Genomic DNA, 20,146 nt, shown 5'->3' on the forward strand with positions numbered 1-20,146 from the left:
TTTGGGGCCTTTTTACGATTATTTTGAATGAAGTAACTGAGATTTATCATAATGTGTCTTAGATTATCTACAAATGAAGGGGGGAAAAATCATGTTTTTCAACTGATTCTTAAACTTGTAATAGTGGGGATGTAAAACATACAAGTGTATGTTCATATCTTATTAAAGGTGCTGTACGTGACATTCGGAAAATTATGAGAGCAGTAAACACATATTTGCTATGTAAAGATATAGTGGAGTGTTGGTTTCCTGACCAGAGAATGAAGTCATGCTCCCCGGTGTGTTTTATAATTTGAGTAGTGTATTAGCAGTAGCTGGACTGGCCGTGCTTGCAAGCGAGTACCCGGTGCATTAAAAAGTGACGCTAAGGGGCGTCTGAAGGGGACCTATGTGGAAACAATCCCTGCTCACATACAGTCATGGAAAAAATTATTAGACCATTGTTTTCTTCAATTTCTTGTTAATTTAAATGCCTGGTACAACTAAAGGTATATTTGTTTGGACAAATATGATGATAACAAGAAAAATAGAAAATAAGAGTTTAATTTAAGAGCTGATATCTTGACATTTTCCATGGTTTTCTTGAAAATAACCAAAATCATTATCAAGAAAACCATGGAAAATGTCTAGATATCAGCTCTTAAATTAAACTTTATGAGCTATTTTTGTTGTTATCATTAGATTTGTCCAAAGAAATGTACCTTTAGTACCAGTCATTAAAATGAACAAGAAATTGAAGAAAACAAGGAACAAGGGTGGTCTGATAAATTTTTCCCAGGACTGTATATGCTCTGAATGTTGTTTAAAGCAACTTTTTTAGGGTAGCGTCTGGCTAAGAACATGTCTCCTTTCTCAAATATGAACAAAGTTGAGACAGAAGGATTTGTATTGTCCTGTGGTAAGGTAATCTAGGTAACATAACCTGGGTAATCAGAAACCTTGTGTCAATAGGAGGACATACAATAGGCCTTTTATCTCCAAAGAAAACACTCCTGCTTTTTAAACTATTGCATTCATAAACTTTTGCATCATTTGCAACAGCATGTGATGTTTCCGAGCTGGTCAAATTTTAAATCGTTAACCCAGGCAGTGGCATAAAGTCTATGGAAATACATTTGCATTTCAAAACAAAAGTGGAACAGACAAAGAGAGCCCTGTAGGAATATCTGCTCTCTCGTGCTAGTCGGACATTTCCATGTGTCATTACCTTTACATTTCACATTATTGTACAATTTCTCCACGGCTGAGAAGTCTTTCTTTGCACTTGTCATTCACTCTTAACTTCTGGTGTGTGGCAAACCAGGTTCCTCTTTACCAGCCTGGAATTACTATTGTCAGTCTTCAAAACCAGCTTTTTAAGATGTATTTAAACTGCTGTGACATTTCAATTTAACAAAACCAGAGCCAGAGAGCTTGTTAAGAAGAAAACATTAAAGATGGTAAACAATTCAACTTTTGCCAAGTTTTCTTATTAAATGGGAACATTGTGCTTGTACTGTTAAAACATGGAAATCATTTGTAATTATGATATTTTGGCATTCTTGTCGAATAAAATATGTTTATATACATACAGAATGTTGTGTCAATTTACATTTTCTAACTGCATGTTAAATTTACAGACTAAGTAACTATATATCTTTGATTTCATGAAAGTTCAGAGACAGAAAACGTGTAGCAAAGTCTGAGCATTGACACCATTATCTGTCTTATACTTTATGAGGGAACTATTTAAGGTCAGCTCAGCTCCCTTATGACTGTGCTTATTCCTGATGTGAGAAAAGTTAATGAAGCTGGTGGTCGTGATTTTTGGCACGTCGAAGCGAGACATTGACGTGCTGTGGCCGTACGTGGGCCTTGAAAGGTCAATATGTCGTCTGTTTTAAGCACAAAAAATCACGAAGCATATCCGCACAGACCGCCGGATCACAGTTTTCAAGGTGACCGATGCTTGGCAGATGGAGCAGATGACCATAAATGCAGAGGACTCTGTTCAGTGAGTATCTGAATGCTTTAACAACTTTCTCCTACTGAAGTTTATTTTTTAAATGAAGGCAGAAGGGCAAAGGAATGATGAATGATGAATGAATGCGTTGATCTATTTATGACCATTATTCACAGCATAAATGAGTGTGAATATCATATATGTCTATTTATTTATTAGCAAAATAAATATACATGCTTCTGAAGATTACTGTATGTAAATCAACTTGGTTTATGTCTCCGTGAGGAAGCCTGAGAAAGAAAACTAGTTCTAGTTGAGGCTTGACTCGTCCTACCTCACACCAAACTAGTGTTTTTAAATAAGAAATAAAGGAATATAATGTCCCCTTTCATTGCTTGAAACTGCAATCAAAAGAGAATTTTTACCAGTGTGACAAAGAGATGTGTGTTCATTTAACTGATGAGGGGAATTTCCAAAAATAAACAGAAATAGACCATATCCCTGTCTATGATAAGATGACAACATGTTTTAATATTATTGCAAAATTTTTTCTTTATTTATTATGGTAATTTCATTATTTTTACAAGGTCTTATGTATCTCTCTACGGTTTGACGAGTCTGGGCACTAGCTCCACCTACTGGAAATGTAAAATAAGTGCAGCTGAAAGCTTTGATTTCTGCCTTAACTGAATTGCTTGTTTTTAATAAAGATTACATTCGGTGAGATGCAGCAGCAGCTAATTTTCAACATACACGGTAGTTCATAAATTTTGAATAATTTTGTTTTCAGACAGACATTTTCATTGAGGTATGTTTGGAAAAGACTGATTAATAAAGTTTTGAGAAGATAAACACTTTATATGTCAAGAGTAAATCCCATTGTCATAGAAAGAGGTAAAAAAAACAACAAATTTTATTCCAACTTTATGAGCAACCTTGTTTTTGCATTTAAGGATTAAGAGCAAATGTAGAGTTACAAGCAACATTTTTTCGTGCTTTTCTATTTTTTTCTTCTTCTTTTTTCCCTGTTTTTAATGTTCAGCTACTGTATTTAATCAAGTCTGCAGGCAAAGACATTCACACACGCTTAGCCTAATATTTATCTATCCTCATAATTCTTGCTACTTGTGTGCCCTCATTTAAGATTATCTGGCATGTTTCAGTGAGAATTCTTTGTGTCACTTGGTTATTGTCCTCACTGAATGGATGTGAGGAAGGTTTGTGTAGATGTTGGAGCACAGTTGGATGAGAGTCTCTGGGCTCCAACTGGAATATTTCTCTGAGCAACAGGGGCGCTAAAAATAGCTGACAGCACACCATGGGCCATTACATGTACCAAAAAAACACTGGTCTCTGAAGTCAAGAACTCATTTCAACAGTGAATGTGGCCTTGTGACACCAATGAAAGTTTTATAACTGTGTCATAATGTGGAATACATAATCCCCCTCTCCTCATCTCTCTCTCTCATGTCTGCTCGGGTCAGGATCAACATGACAGGATGAAGTGAAATCTTCAGCAGTGACTGACAGTTCAAAGGCTGCAAGTACAGTAAGTAGTCACTCATGTTTCTTTATGTGTCTGCTCAAAGTAGTGGTCAGAATGTGGTTGTCACTTTATTGATGCAAGAGTTCATGACTACTTGGACACTTTAAGTTAAAAAAATGTGACTACAGCATCTTCCTTGCAGTGAGTAGAAACATTCACAATGTAAATGCATAATTCAAGTTTCTCAAGGCATCCTGAAAGCTGTAAATACCACTCTACAGTGCCACCTTATAAAGTCGCAATAAGATCTCCATCCTAAAGGACGGAAAAGGTTGTTTGTCAATACCAACAATAACGACACCTGTAAGTGTTTCGCAGTACAGATCGGAAAACGTTCTTATAATAGTGTACACGTCATTATACGTACGTACGTACATACATGCAGGGCACGCAGTTGTAAAAAATAAAAAATAAAAATCTGCTACAAAACCACTGATCTAGGTTTAGGGAAAAAAACTTCCTGGTAAAGTGTTATAAAAGACAGTTTAAACAGTAATTAAATGTACGTAGATGTCAGAAGTGAAGTAGTTTTGAGGGCGACATGACTACCGGAAGTTACATAACATAATTACGTAAAAATTTGAAAGTTCGGGGTCTGTCGAACCCATCCACCCGCCCCAAGTGCAACTTCTGCAATTTATCCTCTGCATTGCCATCATTTGTAATAACTGTGGCCACTAGAGGGCGTGGGAGGACAGTCTAAAACGTAAATATGGGCCATATTTTGCTGCCTGACGGTCGTTTTTGAGGGGAGACCAGTCTCTAAAGTTGATATGGCAAACATGTTAGCAATAGTTATATTGCTAACAAGTAGCTCACTTATATGGAGCAAAATAAGCATTCAGTTGGAGCCATGTTTCTGGTCACATAATGGATCTAAGTCTAATATTCACTCTACTTTGTGCTAGGTTTTGGTCTACACCAACCCCTGAGAAAATGTCTCTTTCGCTGCTAGATGCTCTGCTATGTTTACTAGTTCATTAGATTAAAGATGTCGTCGGAAGTCTATTGTACCTGAAATATTTGCCTTATGCAACAAAATGGTAAAATAGTATGAACCAGAGCTGGGTTTTCAGGCTTTCATATGTTTTGCCTGACCATACATTTGTAAATGAATTGACATGTAATTATAGTTTGTAAGCCACACCTGCTGTGTACACTCAGGATATAAAAAATATTATATTTACTTGTAGTCTTGAGAGTGTGGGACTTAAACATGGTGTGCCATCAAGATGACAAGTTGAAACTATAATAATTATTTCAAAATGTATTCCAATTTAAATGCAGCTAATACACACATGTCTCTAGTTTGTACAAGCACCTTCGGCACTAATTACAGCTTATATTTCCTTTTCCTTGACACATCTGTAATTTTCACATATCACGCCTCCGCATCCCTGTGTCCACACAAACACACACACACACACACACACACACACACACACCTGCATGTTTGTTCACATTCATGTTGAACGTATCTTCACACTAGTTCCCAAGCACCGATTGCCATACAGATAAATGTAAGTAAGCTTGTAAAGAAAGGCCAAACATCTACAGCAGCAAGCTGATGACCAGAGGAACTACTGAATACCACAACAGAAGACTCGATATTGAACTCTTGTCTGCTAGATGTGTATATACATTTACTATTATATCATCATCAAGGTTATGTTGCTATGAACATATTATTTAGATGCTCTGTCCTCTACTGGTCAAAATACTTATTATTATACTTACTAATAATTGGAGCTTTTAAAGAAAATTCTTAACAGTGAAGTCTTGGTTACTGTGTGCATGGACATATGAAGCCATGGATCTCCAAAGCATCCATTTTTCCTGAGCCAATTAAAACAGCCATGCTTTCAGATTTGTGACTATTTCAAATTTTGAGACATTTCTCAGCCCAAAGGAACACAAAATCCTTCATATTTTGTAGTTTCTGAAAAATGTAACAACACAAAATCTCCAGATTCATGGTTTTCACTTGATGTTAATGACATTGCACATTCATGATAATACAATCTAATGAATCTCTGTTTACATTTATGTAAATCAACAACAATATAGTAGATATAACCTATATTAACAAAGCACATTTAATGAGGATATTTTTCAAGTTTGTAGAAAGCCAAAAGTTCCAGAGTCTCTAAATCATCTCTTACACATGCAGCCTAAAGTTTGAAAACCACACCAATTATTTATTAACACCAGAAAAACATCAGATCGTGATACCATCAGATATTCCAAAAAGTAAAAGGGTCTTTATAAACATCAGTTAAAGTTGTGTAAAATTATCAGCCTCAATCTCTCTGCTTACAACCTGCTGTAATGGAGAAGATGAGAACAGATATGAAAACATGGAAACTCCTAGGTAAAGGCTTAGGTAATGGAAAAGCAACCTTGGGCATGAAATGGGCTGTGACGATCCTGTCAGCCTCATTGCTCCTGGAAAATCTATGGAGCCTGACATCATAAACATTTCACATAGAAGACATCTGTTATCTGTCTTCCAAGGAAGCTGCTAATGTTGTCATGTCCAGCATCAGTAAATACATTTGGCACCTGCAGGTATGTATATTTCCACTTCTTCTAAAGTATGGGAAAAAAAGAATGTCTGAATATGTAACTTGCAGCTGAAGAGAGATTCACTGCTATTCTCTCCTTGTAGACTATCTCAGGAAACTGACAGATGGCTTTTTTTCCCTCCTCTGGACTTCCTTCATCACCCTTCACTGTTTTCCTCATTAGCATGTTTTTATTCCCCACAAATGCACTTTCCACCGCCTTTGCCAACAAGTATTTTCCCCCGTTACTATTCAGCACACAGCACTCATTCTGGACTCACAGCAGGAGCAGAGCAACAGGAACCAGTTGGACACCGAGGACTGGATTAAGCTGAGTAATTTCAAAGAAATACTGATCAAAACACCATGGAAGGAATGGGTTAAGGATCTCTGTCCATTATGCTGAGATGGGAGAATTCATCATCCATATACGTCATGTTTTGAGCAGACAGGAAGATCTCTAGAGCTAGTGCTTCTTTCTTGGGGCATATTTGGGAGTTTATTGCTGTGAGTTTGCCAGCAAACATGCTGTCTTTCCTCACAAGAAAAGTGTCTGTATCAAATCTTCTGGACCTTAAACTTTACTGCCTCCTCCTAAATCTTTGTTTGTGTGTGACAGCTTGGCCACATGGTAAGTAAAAGGCACTTCTTCAAGTTTTTGTCAAATAGTTTTCTGTACTTTACATCAGTTGGCCTCTACTTTGTAAAAGTGTTACAAAAAAGTTAACAATTTGTTAAAACGTTGACATAATTGCTGACTAACTGTGGAGTTATTTCATGACGATGAGTCACTTTTGCTGCTAAGACTTGTCTGGGTTCATGCTCCAGACTCTGCCTCACTGAAAAAAAAATATTGAAAAGATATTGGACATATGAGTGAGGGTTCAATATCTGGGAGGCTTTTACACTTCATTTAGCATAGAAATCCATAACTATTGAGAGGCAGAACTGAACCTGTGATGGTAACAATTGGATGACGCCTTTTGTGAACTTCATTCAGAGTTTATTTTCCTCTCCTCTGTTGTATATTTACTCAGAATGGGGTTTGGGGAAATTTCTTTCTCTCAGCTGGGTTTTGGGACATATTTCAACCATTCTCTGCATCCTAAGCTGTTCAAAGTGGTGCATCATTATTGGTTAGAAGCTTATGGTCAGATTTGGTTTACAACAGTATACACGGTTCAACTTGAGCTTGGTTGCATCATCTGCCACATCACCTGCAAAGACAGATTTCACAGCTCGGCAGTTTGTCCCGTCATCATGAAAGCATGTGTGTTGTGCAAGATCTGTATCATGAGATAACTTTTGCTGAAGAGAATTGTTTTTTTATTTCACTTTTCCCCCCACATTTCCATAATCACAGGTGGAAAAAGTAAATATACAGTTGTATATATAGAAATAAAACAAAAAGTGTGACTCCTTTCCTATAATCTTTCACATGTTATCTTCTCTACCTCCTTAAAACCATGAAACATAAGTCTGTGAGTAGCTGCATATTAAGTTTTGTGCCACTGTCCTTTGTATTGCCTCCACAGTTCCCACGGCAGATAACTGCCCGAGCTCCAGGTGGAACGTCATGTGCCGTCCGTGTTGTGAGTACCACCTGATCCAGTGTCTGTGTCCCTCAAAAGGGTCAAAGGTCGGCTACACTGTTCCCTGCTGCCGCAATGCTCTGGATCAGTGTGACCCCTGTATCATTCATCCAGGTACCAAACAGTCTTTTGTGTTACAGGCCCTTGTTTCTTTGTAATAATCTTTCAGGTGCTTATTTTGTCTCCTGCTCTGTTATTGCTGCTTCTGCCGCTTACACAGTTCTTCTGTTTACTGCAAACTCTCAGAGACATAAAATACTTTATTTCCTTGGAAAAATCTACTAGATACTGCTGGGTGTTTGGATCAACAAATGTTCAGCATATGCTGATTCATAACGGTGTTGTATCAGTCAGTGACTAAAAGTCCCAAATGGACTTTAAAATTCAGATGATTTAACATTGCTTTCAACTTCTTCCTGCTTTTGTCCTGCCAGGCTGCAGCCTGTTTGAGAACTGCAAAACCTGCCACAACGGAACATGGAAAGCCAATGATGACTTCTTTGTGAATGGAAAGTTCTGTACAGAGTGCCGCCAAGGCTGGAGTGGAGGAGATTGTAAAAGTGAGTGTGGTTGCTTTTATGCCCTATTGCTTTGAGGCCTTATCCTGGCACAGAATTAAACAAATATTCTCAATCTCATTGCTGACACATGAGTGTGAACAAGTGCTGATGGGTTCTTGTATACCATCTATACAACTCTTTGCTTGACTTCCTCTTTAGTACAATTACAATAGATTACTTACAGAAGAGAAAATAGTGTTATATGGCTAGTCACACGAGAGAAAAGAGATATTTAGAATCATATACAATGACCTGAAGTTAATGCAACCACTAAGTCATTCCACAATGATTGACAGAGCTCTTGAAGACTGATTATAACAGCTTAAAATAAGTTCCAGTATTTTTAAGCTTTAAAGTTGTGTTGGAGGTTGAGAACAAATAATCCATCACCAACAAATACATCTCTGTAGTATTTAGAACAGAGGATTTAAGGGCTGAAAAATACCCTTTTCACAGCAGACATTAGTAGGAAAAGCACAGGTGAAAGTGAAAACATTAACAATGGCTCCAATTCTTCCTTGCACAAAAACAGAACCTCCCATAAGTGAAATGCAGCAGTGGTAGAAAAAGTATTCAGATCCCTTACTTAAGTAAAAGTACTAATACCACACTGTGAAATTACTCCACTACAAGTAACCTGGACTGGACCACCTGGACTTACAAGTAAGTCCTGCATTCAAAACTTACTGAAGTAAAAATACAAAAGTATCAGCATCAAAATGTACTTAAAGTATCAGAAGTAAAAGTACTTGTTATGCAGAATGGACCAGTACAGATTGTTTTATACATTCTAAATATATTATTGTATTATTATTATTATTATTGATAATAATTGATGTATGTAATCTATGTTTTTATTTCCTCAAGGCAGGGCTCAATTTAACTACTAAATTTAATTTTATGAGATCTAATTTTTTAATTTATTTTATTTTTGTCATATTTTTTTATCTTAAATCTCAACCTGAAAAGTAACTAAATTTGGCAGCTTAATGTAATGGAGTAAAAAGTACAGTGTTTGCCTCAAGTTTTAGTGGAGTAAAAGTATAAAGTTACATAAAATGGATATACTCAAGTTAAGTGCAAGTGCCTCAAAACTGCCTTAAGTACAGTACTTGAGGTAATGTACTGAGTAACATTCCACCACTGGAATGCAGCCACCAATAATGTTATTAAACATAACTGTGTTTTTCCTACTACAATAAGTCAAAATGTCTGCTGTGACAGCGAACACCCAAATTTGCGTATTACAATCTTGGCTGCACCCAAATGTGTAATATACCACACGGACACTTGGTGGCGACAATGTTTCTGTTTGTCAGCTTCTAGTGTTTAGTTGTACTTTATGTTCACTTAAAAAAATGTAATATAGACAAGAATTGAAAACATAATTATCAGCATTGTGCTGCAGCTACCATACCCACATGTGTACTGGAAAATCCCACAGAAACATGATGCTTTTGATAGAGGAAAGCAAACAGGTTTACCTGCTGGCCACTCCTTTTATTCAGTATCATTATATTTCACCATTGTTTTTTTTCATGGCCTTGGAGAAATCACCACTTGGATGCCATGTCTGTCACGTACTGTTAGTTTGACGTAGGCCTCACAAAGGAAGGCTTGGAGCCATTATGCAACTTCTGTTGTCCTACACAACCTGTTTAGACTCTGTATGGATCCAAGCAGTGGTGGAATGTAACCAAGTACATTTAGTCAAATACTGTACTAAAGTACAATTTTGAGGTACTTGTACTTTACTTGAGTATTTCCATGTTATGTAACTTTTTACTTCTACTTCACAAAATTTTTAGGCAAATATTGTTCTTTTTACTCCTCTACATTTAGCTGACAGCTTTAGTTACTTTTCACGTCAATATTTAACATAAAAACATGATCAATTTCAAGTGATTAGACATTTTCTAATTAATCCGTATAACAGTATATTAAGTTATTAAGTAAGCCCTGTCTTTACAATATTAAAACACTGCTTACATAGAAGCAATAACACAAATAATGTTATAATATACTTTATAACGAGTACTTTTACTTTTGATACTTTAAGTACATTTTGATGCTGATACTTTTGTACTTTTACTTCAGTAAGTTTTGAATGCAGGACTTTTACTTGTAGTGGAGTAATCCCACAGTGTTGTACTGGTACTTTTACTTAAGTAAGGGATCTGAATACATTTTCCAAAACTGGATCCAAATTAAATAGGCTGCAAGTGTGTTACAAACATGTGTGTGAATTCCAAAATATTCTGAAAGCTTTAACCATTAAATTCCAACTCAAACCTTAATTCCAGCCTTCACCCTGTCCCTTTTAGTAGCGAGGACTGACAGAAATAAATTTGTATGATTTTTAGTATCTTGTTTAGCATTTTTTTATTCCTCTGAAGAACAAACATGCCAGCATGACTACCAGCGTGATGTTTATAATCATGGTTATTGAAGTGTCTGGTTGGTTCCCGTCATCTCCTAATTTTTTGGAAATTATCTGCCCTCTTACACAGCATGTCGCATTACTGATGCTGCGTGCAGCAGTAGAAAATGTTCAGTGCCACTGTGATAACCACAGATTTGATGAGAATGTGAATTTACTAAGTGAAGGTAATTACTGTTCTCTTGTGGGTAGCATGCGGAGGCGTCATTCAGCGGGCTCAGGGTCACATAGTCGTGGAGAGTTACCCAACAAACGCTCGGTGTGAATGGACAGTGCAAGTGGAGAGGAGCAGCAGCATCGAGCTCAGGTGGGTGCATGGAACAGATATGAAAAGGTAATCATGTAGACAAATTTCCACCACAGTGGACAATAAAGTATAATCTATCTATCTATCTATCTATCTATCTATCTATCTATCTATCTATCTATCTATCTATCTATCTATCTATCTATCTATCTATCTATCTATCTATCTATCTATCTTTTATTTATTTATTTAAAGACTTTACAAAGACAAGTGAAAAACAGACAAAAAGCAACAGATAAAAGTAATGTTAGAAAATTACATCATTCTGTGCAATTAAAAGAAAGTTCAAGGAAAGTAAAAATTCAGGTAAAACCAGGAGAGTCTCTCTGATAAAAGTATGTTTTAAGAAGAGACTTAAAAGAGATCAGTTTGTCAGTTTATTTTAGAGTTTGTATAAGTCAGGGCAGCTTTAACTTTATTCAGATGCCACTTTTTTCATGTTATTTCTGAGTTTATTACAATTACATATGATTCAGACAACTGCTAACAAATTGAGCTGGATTTTAGGATTAGGATATTATTATGACTTTTATTGGTTTTTATTTGAAAGATTCTATTCAGTGCAGTTACTTCAATCAGGCTTTTTGAATATGCAGAGCTAAGAAATCTTCTATTTAATACTTTTCCTCAATCTGAAAATAGCCTCAGACCAGCTGCATGCCAATCTGTCAGCTGAAGTTGAAGCAAACTATTGTGAAAGGGTTTGCACTCTTGAATCTCGGCTAGTACTTTCTGTGCATGTAGCCAAACTAAACAGTCCCACCTCATGGGAAAATTGCCTGCACACTACAAAAAAATAGAAGAGGCTCTTCACATGCAAAAGAGTGAAATTACTCCATTTGCAGTGTTTCAGTCATACAGTAGGACCATCATCAACCAACTGAGCCGATGGTGATAGCAGCGTGGGTACTCAGCCCTGCATGAGAGGACTGCTGTTAAGTGTTTTGAATTGGATTGAAAAATCATTTAAACTGTGTTCGGTTATGCTGCAGGTTTTCACTACTCAGTCTGGAGTCTGACCATAACTGTCGATACGACTATGTCGAGGTGCGTGACGGCGACGATCTGAGCTTCCCTGTGATTGGCCGATATTGTGGGGATCAGCTGCCTCCTCCAATAATAAGCTCTGGGAACGTCTTGCACATCCTGTTCGTCTCAGACGGATACCACAACTTTGATGGATTTGTTCTTGCTTTTCAGCAAAGTTCAGGCAGGTACAATCATTGTTAGTAATATAAATGCTACTTACCAACAAGACCCAATAACAGTATAATATGATCTCACACAATTGCTGCAAAATAAATAATCCCTTTTAAAGGTTTGAAGTGTATTTATGCTGAAGCAGTATTATTGGACTACATTGCCTTTGTCCACATGCTCAGCTGTTACATTGTAACAGCTGAGCATGTGGGCAAATCCAGTGGTGGAAGAATTTTTCAGATCCCTTACTTCAGTAAAAGAACTAATACCACCTGTTAAATTACTCCACTTCAAGTAAAAGTCCTGCATTCAAAACTTACTGAAGTAAAAGTACAAAAGTATCAGCATCAAAATGTACCTAAAGTATCAAAAGTAAAAGTACTTGTTATGCAGAATGTCCCCATTCAGATTGTTTTATATATTCCAGAGCAGTGTTTGATTTTTCTCAATGTAAGGCATTTTAACTACTTAATATACTGTTGTGAGGTTGAATTTTAAAAAAAATGTCTAATCACTTTAAATTGATCATGTTTTTCATGTTAAATCTCGACCTGGTAAGTAACTATAGCTGTCAGCTAGATGTAATGGAGTAAAAGTACAATATTTGCCTTAAAATGTAGTGAAATAGAAGTGTAAAGTTACATAAAATGGAAATATTCAAGTAAAGTACAACTACTTGTACTTGAGAAAATATATTTAGTTTCTTTCCACCACTGGTGAAATCCATATAAAAAATGATGTCTGATATTTCTTTTTTTACCATTCATGATATACTGTAGGTATTTACTTAATCATGAATGTATGCTACATATAATGCTCTTCTCTCTCTCCCTCCATGCATGCAGCACCTTTGATTGCATGCACCATATTTGCTCCAGGACCTTTCATTCTGCTGTGTGTGTGCAGTCTCCTATACGGGGCAGCGATGTGAGACGGACAGTCAGTGACACAGATTAATCATACTCATCCCTCTCCATTTGCCCTCTTTGAAGTAAATTATGTATCTAACTTGCATCCCATTTATCCAGCCTCTCTCCTGCTGGACATTAACTCTTACTAGCTAACCTGAACATATCATAGAGGCACTGCTACAGCACTGGTAAAGGTCTCCTTACCCACATTTCTGTAAAGATTACTTTAATAAGTCGAAGAAGGGTTCAGGTATTCTGGAGGGGAAACAATTATATAAAAAACTCTTGAAGAACATATAAAAAGAGACCATACTAAAAGGTTCTGGCTTTAGAGATGAAGCAATTACAGGAGTTCTATTCATTCCTCCTTCAAAAGGTAAACTCAATTAATTGTATTTATTTTTGAGGCAAAAACAAATTTGCTACAGCAGTACTTTTGAAGAGCAAAACATTATCGGACACAACTGGGGAATGAGAGAATTTCCTAACTCAGCTTTGTACCATTTATGTGAATTCAATGAACAGTAAAAATGTTAATGTGTGTATCTTTATTGAGGTTTGTCTTTCATTTATCACCATAATATTTCTCCACAGTTTCAGCCATCAAGACTCCAGTGTGTGCACCCCCAGAGAAACCGCTGAATGGATATTTGCTGCCTGTATATGGACCAAATCAAGAGCTTGTGTCTGTAAAGTACCGGTGCCATCCAACTTTCACTCTAATCGGCTCCCAGAAGAGGATCTGTCTGCCTAATAGCACGTGGAATGGCACAGTTCCCACATGTGTAAAAGGTATTTTTTCCACCAGGAAGCTTCTGGTCTTCATTTCTGAGGCATGTCTGTGCAGTATAAACACCACAAAATGCCTTTATTGAGGGAGTTTGTTCCTTGTCTTTCTCAAACAGATACTCATACAGGCCAAACGAGCAGAGTCCGGTGTTCCACTCCACCCAAATTGCTCAATGGCTACCACAGACCTGCCCCTGACACAGCTGGAGGCACACAGGCCATTGGGTTTTTTTGTAAAAAGTCCTACATTCTGAGTGGAAACCACCAGAGTACCTGCCTCTCTAATGGATCCTGGAGTAGCAGGCCACCCAAGTGTGTAAGAGGTAGCTGTTTCAAAAACACATTAGGGTGGTGAACACACTCTTCTTTTTTTTACAGACAAAGTCAATTATTTTCTGCATCCTTACTATGAGAGGTGGTAGAAAATGTTACAAATATAGTAAGCCTTACTGTTACCTAATTTACAAATCCTCACATGTGGAAAAAGTTATAATTAAGCAATAAGAGCACTATGATGAGTGTGTAGTAAGCAAGTGTGTAATGTAAATTTGTCTGTAATGGTTATGATTGAATATTTCTTCAAGATGATTATATTTGTCCCTTTTATTTCATGCATAGAACAGTTCCTATTTCTCTAAATAACTTCTACAATGTAAATTGGCATCCGCTTTTATCCAAAACGACTTAATGTTCTGCTTACAATTTTACTGAAATCGACTTGTTTATGCAGGTGGTGTGCATTAACAATCACCTGCTTGATTTCTCCCTACAGCATGTCGAGAGCCCAAAGTTTCTGAACTTGTGCAGCAAAGTGTTGTGAAGCCACATATGATATCAAGGTAGCCACAAAGATACTGTGTTGTGTGTATTTGCATGATTTAGTCAACATAAAGTTGCCATGTGTTGCATTTCTAGCCATGCTAGCAGCATCAGGTCAACCTTTTAAATTCACCCAATCCTAATGGCATTCCTATCAGCCTGAGCTTCTTTTTTTGTCCTTGAAAGCAGATTTAGCATGCTAACATGCTAAGGTAAGATGGTGAACAGGGTAAAAATAACTTGCATGAGCACCTTAGCACTGAAATGTAGCATGTAGCTCAAAGCACTTTGCCAAACTACAGCTGCACAGTTCACTAGCGTAGCGGGAGACTCAACTTTTATGTGGATATAATGTACAGATTATTCACCTAGGTGGATATGGAAGCAGTTTCTATCTACAGAAGCATGAATCTAAACAGCTGGCATACTGGCACAGGCTTTGTCTAATTATAATGGATCATATTTTAAATTTTGTTTGTTCGTTTTTTACTTCCAACTATTATTTAACATTGTTAAAGTGTACTCTATCTGATTTTGTTATAGCATCAGGCACCTTTAAATAGAGCTTGTGTGCTTGGGCATTATTGACCTTGGAAGCAGTAATTTGACCAACAACAAAACAAAAAAGGATTAGGACAAAGTCCACTTAAAGGAAATTAGCGATGCAGTTTGCTCCCTGATGCCCTCTGATGAAGGTGACAAGATGTGGTTGAATGTTCCTGAAAAATTCCAGTTAATGGACCAGGTGCCAATATTTTTTTAATAGGCTACCTTAGGCATAGCTAATGTTTGAGACAAACAACTGCATACAAGGAGCTATTAAGCTTTTATTTTTCCCTTTCCACAGAGAAAATCCTGACCAAAGAACCCGGCTCTCATCCAGGTACCACATGCACGATTTGTTATCAGCTGGTTTTATCCCATTTACATTGGACAGACAGTCAAACAGAGATGACAGCACCTTCGTGGAGCTTCCTCGTGGCTTTCACCAAGTCCACACGAGCATCGAGTACAAGTGCGCCTCCTCTCTCTACCACAACACCGGAAGCTCCCGGCGCACCTGTCTGAAGTCTGGCAGGTGGAGTGGGCGCCATGTTTCCTGCTCACCAGGTGAGTAGAGCACCAGCATACACCCCGATTATGAAGTGAAAAAAAAGTTTGTTTATGCTAACAGATACAAATGCTTTATATAGTTTGACTGATGGTTTCTGGCAACTAATGTAAGCAAATGTTATTAAACTTTAGAGACATATTGCACTGTAAGTTAACTAATGATGATTTCATGACACTTTAGTATGAAAGTTCGTTCTTGACCTTGGATATAGATTGACCAAGAAATGTCTTTTTTTTTTTTTTAGATTTTTTTTTGCTTTATTGATAGTGATAGGTAGAAAGGGGGTGATAGAGGGGAAGACATGCGGCAAAGGGAGCTCAGGCCGGATTCGAACCTGGCTCCGCCGCAGCAAGGACTCAGCCTACATGGTAAGCGCTCTACCAGTGTGAGCCACCGGGACGCCCAGAAATGTCTTATTTTAGTTGCAACTCATGTAGTATGCATTGCGTTTGGATTATTTTGTGATCTTCCCTAGTTGTGCTACCTTTACACTAAATTTTAAAATGATCGTAGTCTCATAAATGCCACATGTGGAAATTTTGAGATGATGGTAGCAAAAGCTACACAAGGTCCCTCTAAAGGAATAGTTTTGAGAAATAAAGCTACTCTCTCAGTTGCAGAGAGTTGGATGAAATGAATAGATACCACTCTCATATATGCATGGTAAATATGAAGCATGAAGCCATAGTGTCCCAAGTGAAGCCAAGTGCCCTAACCCTACATTCTTTGTAATGGCCAGCAGGGGGCGACTCCACTGGTTGTTAAAAGAAATCAGATTGTATGATTGTCTGATGATTGTCTCTGAGAAAATTATCCCAATTCTCAATTGATTTATTATGTAAGTGAACATTTTGGTCACCTAAAAATGTTTAGTTAAGCTTTCGGTTCTACTGAAGACACTCTAAGGAGTCGGCAGTTAATTTTGAATCGGGGATGCATCCATTGAACCAAGCTAGCGTTACCTGGTTACCTCCCAAGCTCCAGGCTCTCCTCCCAATATTATCACTTCTGGTTCAAGAGCAGCCAAAATGCCAAACTCAAGGCTGCAACACTGTAGTCCACAAACAAACGGGTGAGTTACAGTGATATATTTTTGCTTTACAGTCTATGCAATCTATTCATCTGACTTTTGGCAAGAAAACTTATTAAAAAATGGGGCTTTAAGTGTTTCAGAACTTTTTTCTTGTAAAAAAGACAGAGGAATTATGTTTTTCAATAATTGGTTTCAACCAATTTTGTACACTACTTTTACCTCTTAGCAGTTTGTTGTGAAATTACATTTCTGACACACCCTTTCTCCTCTCTGACACAGTTTGTGGCAAATTCGTCACTTCTACTCTGCACAACCTCACAGACACGCTGTGGCCGTGGCATGCAGCCATCTACATCCGCTCACCTCCTGATCACACTGGCAACACCCACAGGCTACGTGGACTAACCACGTCTGTCCAGCAGGGGGCCTCAGAGGAGTCCTCATTCTGGTACCTTGCCTGCAGCGGGGCTCTGCTCACACAGCGTGGCGTCCTGGTGGCAGCTCAGTGTGTGGTAGACAAGGACAAGCAGCAGACCCGTCACCCAGCACATGTGAAGGTTGTCATGGGCTTGCAGTACCAGACATCCAAGGACCGTCTGAAAGGCCTGCACCACCTCAGGGTACAATGCAGTCAGAAACACCTCATAACCATCAGACATTTTATAATTTTGTTTTTATTAGATTATTTTGATTTTGTTTTCTTTAAGAAAACTGAGGTAAATAGGTTTAAAGGCTGAATGATTTCTTAAATATGAGTTGAATTACAAATTTAGATGGTGACAAATCATTGGTTATATATTTTCAATCACATTTAATTTCATTAATTTATCCCACTTTTAACCTATAAGCCTGAACTTTACATTTGCCTTACAAATACCAAACCCGATGCTTATTATGGTCTTTGCATGTTCAGGTCACACAGTGCACAGAAGTATTCTAGTATCATGACTTCAAAATCTACCGAGCAGCTGATGCAGTGATAAAGAATTAAAAAAAGGAATCCTCATTAAATAAATGTAATCTTTTGGATAGGTTCTTGTTTGTAAATGGAACAGAAAGAAATCCTTTGGCATTAAGATGTGCACTTAAAGCTTTACCAAGATACAACTATATTTGAGTTGGATAGGAAATCTTTGCACATCTTGATGCATATTATCTAATCTTAAAAGATATTCCAAACACAACAAAGGTTGGCACATTCTTATTGACTCAAGGCTTTCTCAGGTGTTCATACACTTTCACTTTCTTTCTTTCTTTCTTTCTTTCTTTCTTTCTTTCTTTCTTTCTTTCTTTCTTTCTTTCTTTCTTTCTTTCTTTCTTTCTTTCTTTCTTTCTTTCTGTCATTCTGCCCCGACAGGTTTCAGACATTTTAGTCCATCCAAATTTCTACTCTGCACCGGAGTCCAGTGTGGCTGTGCTCAAGCTAAAGGACAAGGCCAAGATCAGTGAGCGTGTGTTGCCAGTGTGTCTTCCCAAAGTGCAAGGCGGAGAGGTGACCGCACAGGAGGCTTACATGGCAAGGTGGATTTTACCAAATGATCACAGGCACCTGAGCCGCTACACTCCCTCAAGCCAGACCAGACTTGTTGAGTTGGGTGATGTTGTTCATTGCGAAAGACAATTTGCTCAAGGAGGAGCACACACCACAACGATCAGTGATAATACACTATGTGTCCTTACAAAGCCACTCAGTCCCCAAAGCCCTTGTCCTAGGATTATTCCAGGTATTTCGACCATAACAGCTGAGTTCTCCCCCACAAGTGGTGTCTTCCCGGGCCACGAGCAGACTCAGGGAGCACTGGGCACAGGATGGCAGCTTCTTGGCTTAGAGAGTTTTAGCGACAAGGAAGAGAACTGCCACCAACAGACTCACACAGTTCAGACACGAATAGCCAACTTTCGAGACTGGATAGAGAAAAACATGAAGTAGTTATTTTTTCTTATCTTGTGTAAAGATGATTTTCTCAGCTTAAATCTTCATTTATTTACAGTTTTATAAAACTCACAGTGGAAATTGGAGAGACTGGAGAGTGAAAACAGTGAGAACACAACATTTGTTGAGATAATTTTGTCCCAGCTATCTGTGTCATGTTCGGTGATAACTGTTTTCCTGGCACTCTGTACTTGTGTCTCTCGTGTGTGCATGTTATTGTTGTATTTGGGCCACATCCACTTCCAACAACTCAATGTGAGCTGGTTGATAAATACACCCACGGACTCATGATCTCTGCATGTCGTGTTTGTTAGGTGTATTTTTTGAGAATGTTAAAGACAAAGACTGCTCTGTAAAAATAAAGTAAAGTAATAAAGTACGTCAAATGTAATTTTGAGTCTTTGATGAATTGCAGTCCACCCAGCTAGAACATTAATCACATTATCACTGGCAAGAAAGAAATCTATAAGTCTTCTAACTGATTATCTTTAGGCACTATGTGCTTCTAGCTATCTCTAGATCCAGGCTTAAAACTGAAAGTGAGTGATCAACAGCCAATTTTGGTACTGTTTATTCTGTGCTTATGTCCTGATTTTGCAGAGTTTTAGTTACCATTGATGAATATATTATAATATTATATTATATATCATGTCATATTACAAGAACACAGAAAGCCAGTTTCATATCCAAAAATCTGCATTAGAGCCAAGTCCCTGTCTCTATCCAACAGTTCTAAATCTCTGTCCTGCTGGAGTGTCCTTGGGCAAGTCACTGGATCGCTGCCAGCTCCAGGCCACTGACCTCTGACTATGCCAGAGATAAACATTTTCCAAGAAGGATAAGTCATTATCTGCAAAGTAGGACACATATGTGCAAATATGCACAAGTTTATTTCAAATATCATTCAAATTAAATTAAAAATATCAGCTTATTTACATGCATTTATCTGTTCAAAGCATGAACATTCAACCAGCATTTCATTTAGATTGCAATGATAGATAATTTCTCTAATTTGCATGCATTTCCAAGCTTTGCATGTGTGCACGTGCATGGCTGTACAGCATGTACGGACTGCATGTTCATCCATTGCAGTAAATATTGTATGCAGAGTACCTGTGTGCCTGCAGCGTGCTTGCATGTGAGACTATGTGTTCGTGTGTTTCCCTGCAGACTGTCCAACATGTGCTGTCATTGAGAAACACACTGAGAGGATTTGCTAAACTTAGCTCTTACTCCTGAGATGCAGACGACCGCTCTGCTCTCTACGGCTTTGTGCAGGACACCTTTTAAGCCTGGGCCAATTATCAATGTGTAGCTCAGCAGTTGGTCTATGCAACTTGCAAAATGATTGCAACATAGCGACCAATGATTGTAATTCTATTGCAAAAGAAATGAC

The 20,146-nt window shown here is 37.8% G+C and overlaps 1 protein-coding gene across 1 annotated transcript; it reads left to right on the forward strand.

The window, feature by feature from the left end:
* The first annotated feature begins 6,417 nt into the window (after nt 1–6,417).
* On the forward strand, nt 6,418–19,095 carry pamr1a (peptidase domain containing associated with muscle regeneration 1a). Its single transcript, XM_059354030.1, has 11 exons — nt 6,418–6,683; nt 7,588–7,758; nt 8,079–8,204; nt 10,837–10,951; nt 11,944–12,161; nt 13,663–13,854; nt 13,968–14,174; nt 14,624–14,690; nt 15,518–15,780; nt 17,097–17,437; nt 18,175–19,095. Exons 1-11 carry the CDS (start codon nt 6,578–6,580, stop codon nt 18,745–18,747), a joined length of 2,379 nt encoding a protein of 792 aa, XP_059210013.1. The 5' UTR covers nt 6,418–6,577; the 3' UTR covers nt 18,748–19,095.
* Nucleotides 19,096–20,146: the final 1,051 nt, after the last annotated feature.

This window comes from Centropristis striata, chromosome 2 (assembly GCF_030273125.1).
Source record: "Centropristis striata isolate RG_2023a ecotype Rhode Island chromosome 2, C.striata_1.0, whole genome shotgun sequence".
In the NCBI taxonomy this organism is placed as follows: domain Eukaryota; kingdom Metazoa; phylum Chordata; class Actinopteri; order Perciformes; family Serranidae; genus Centropristis; species Centropristis striata.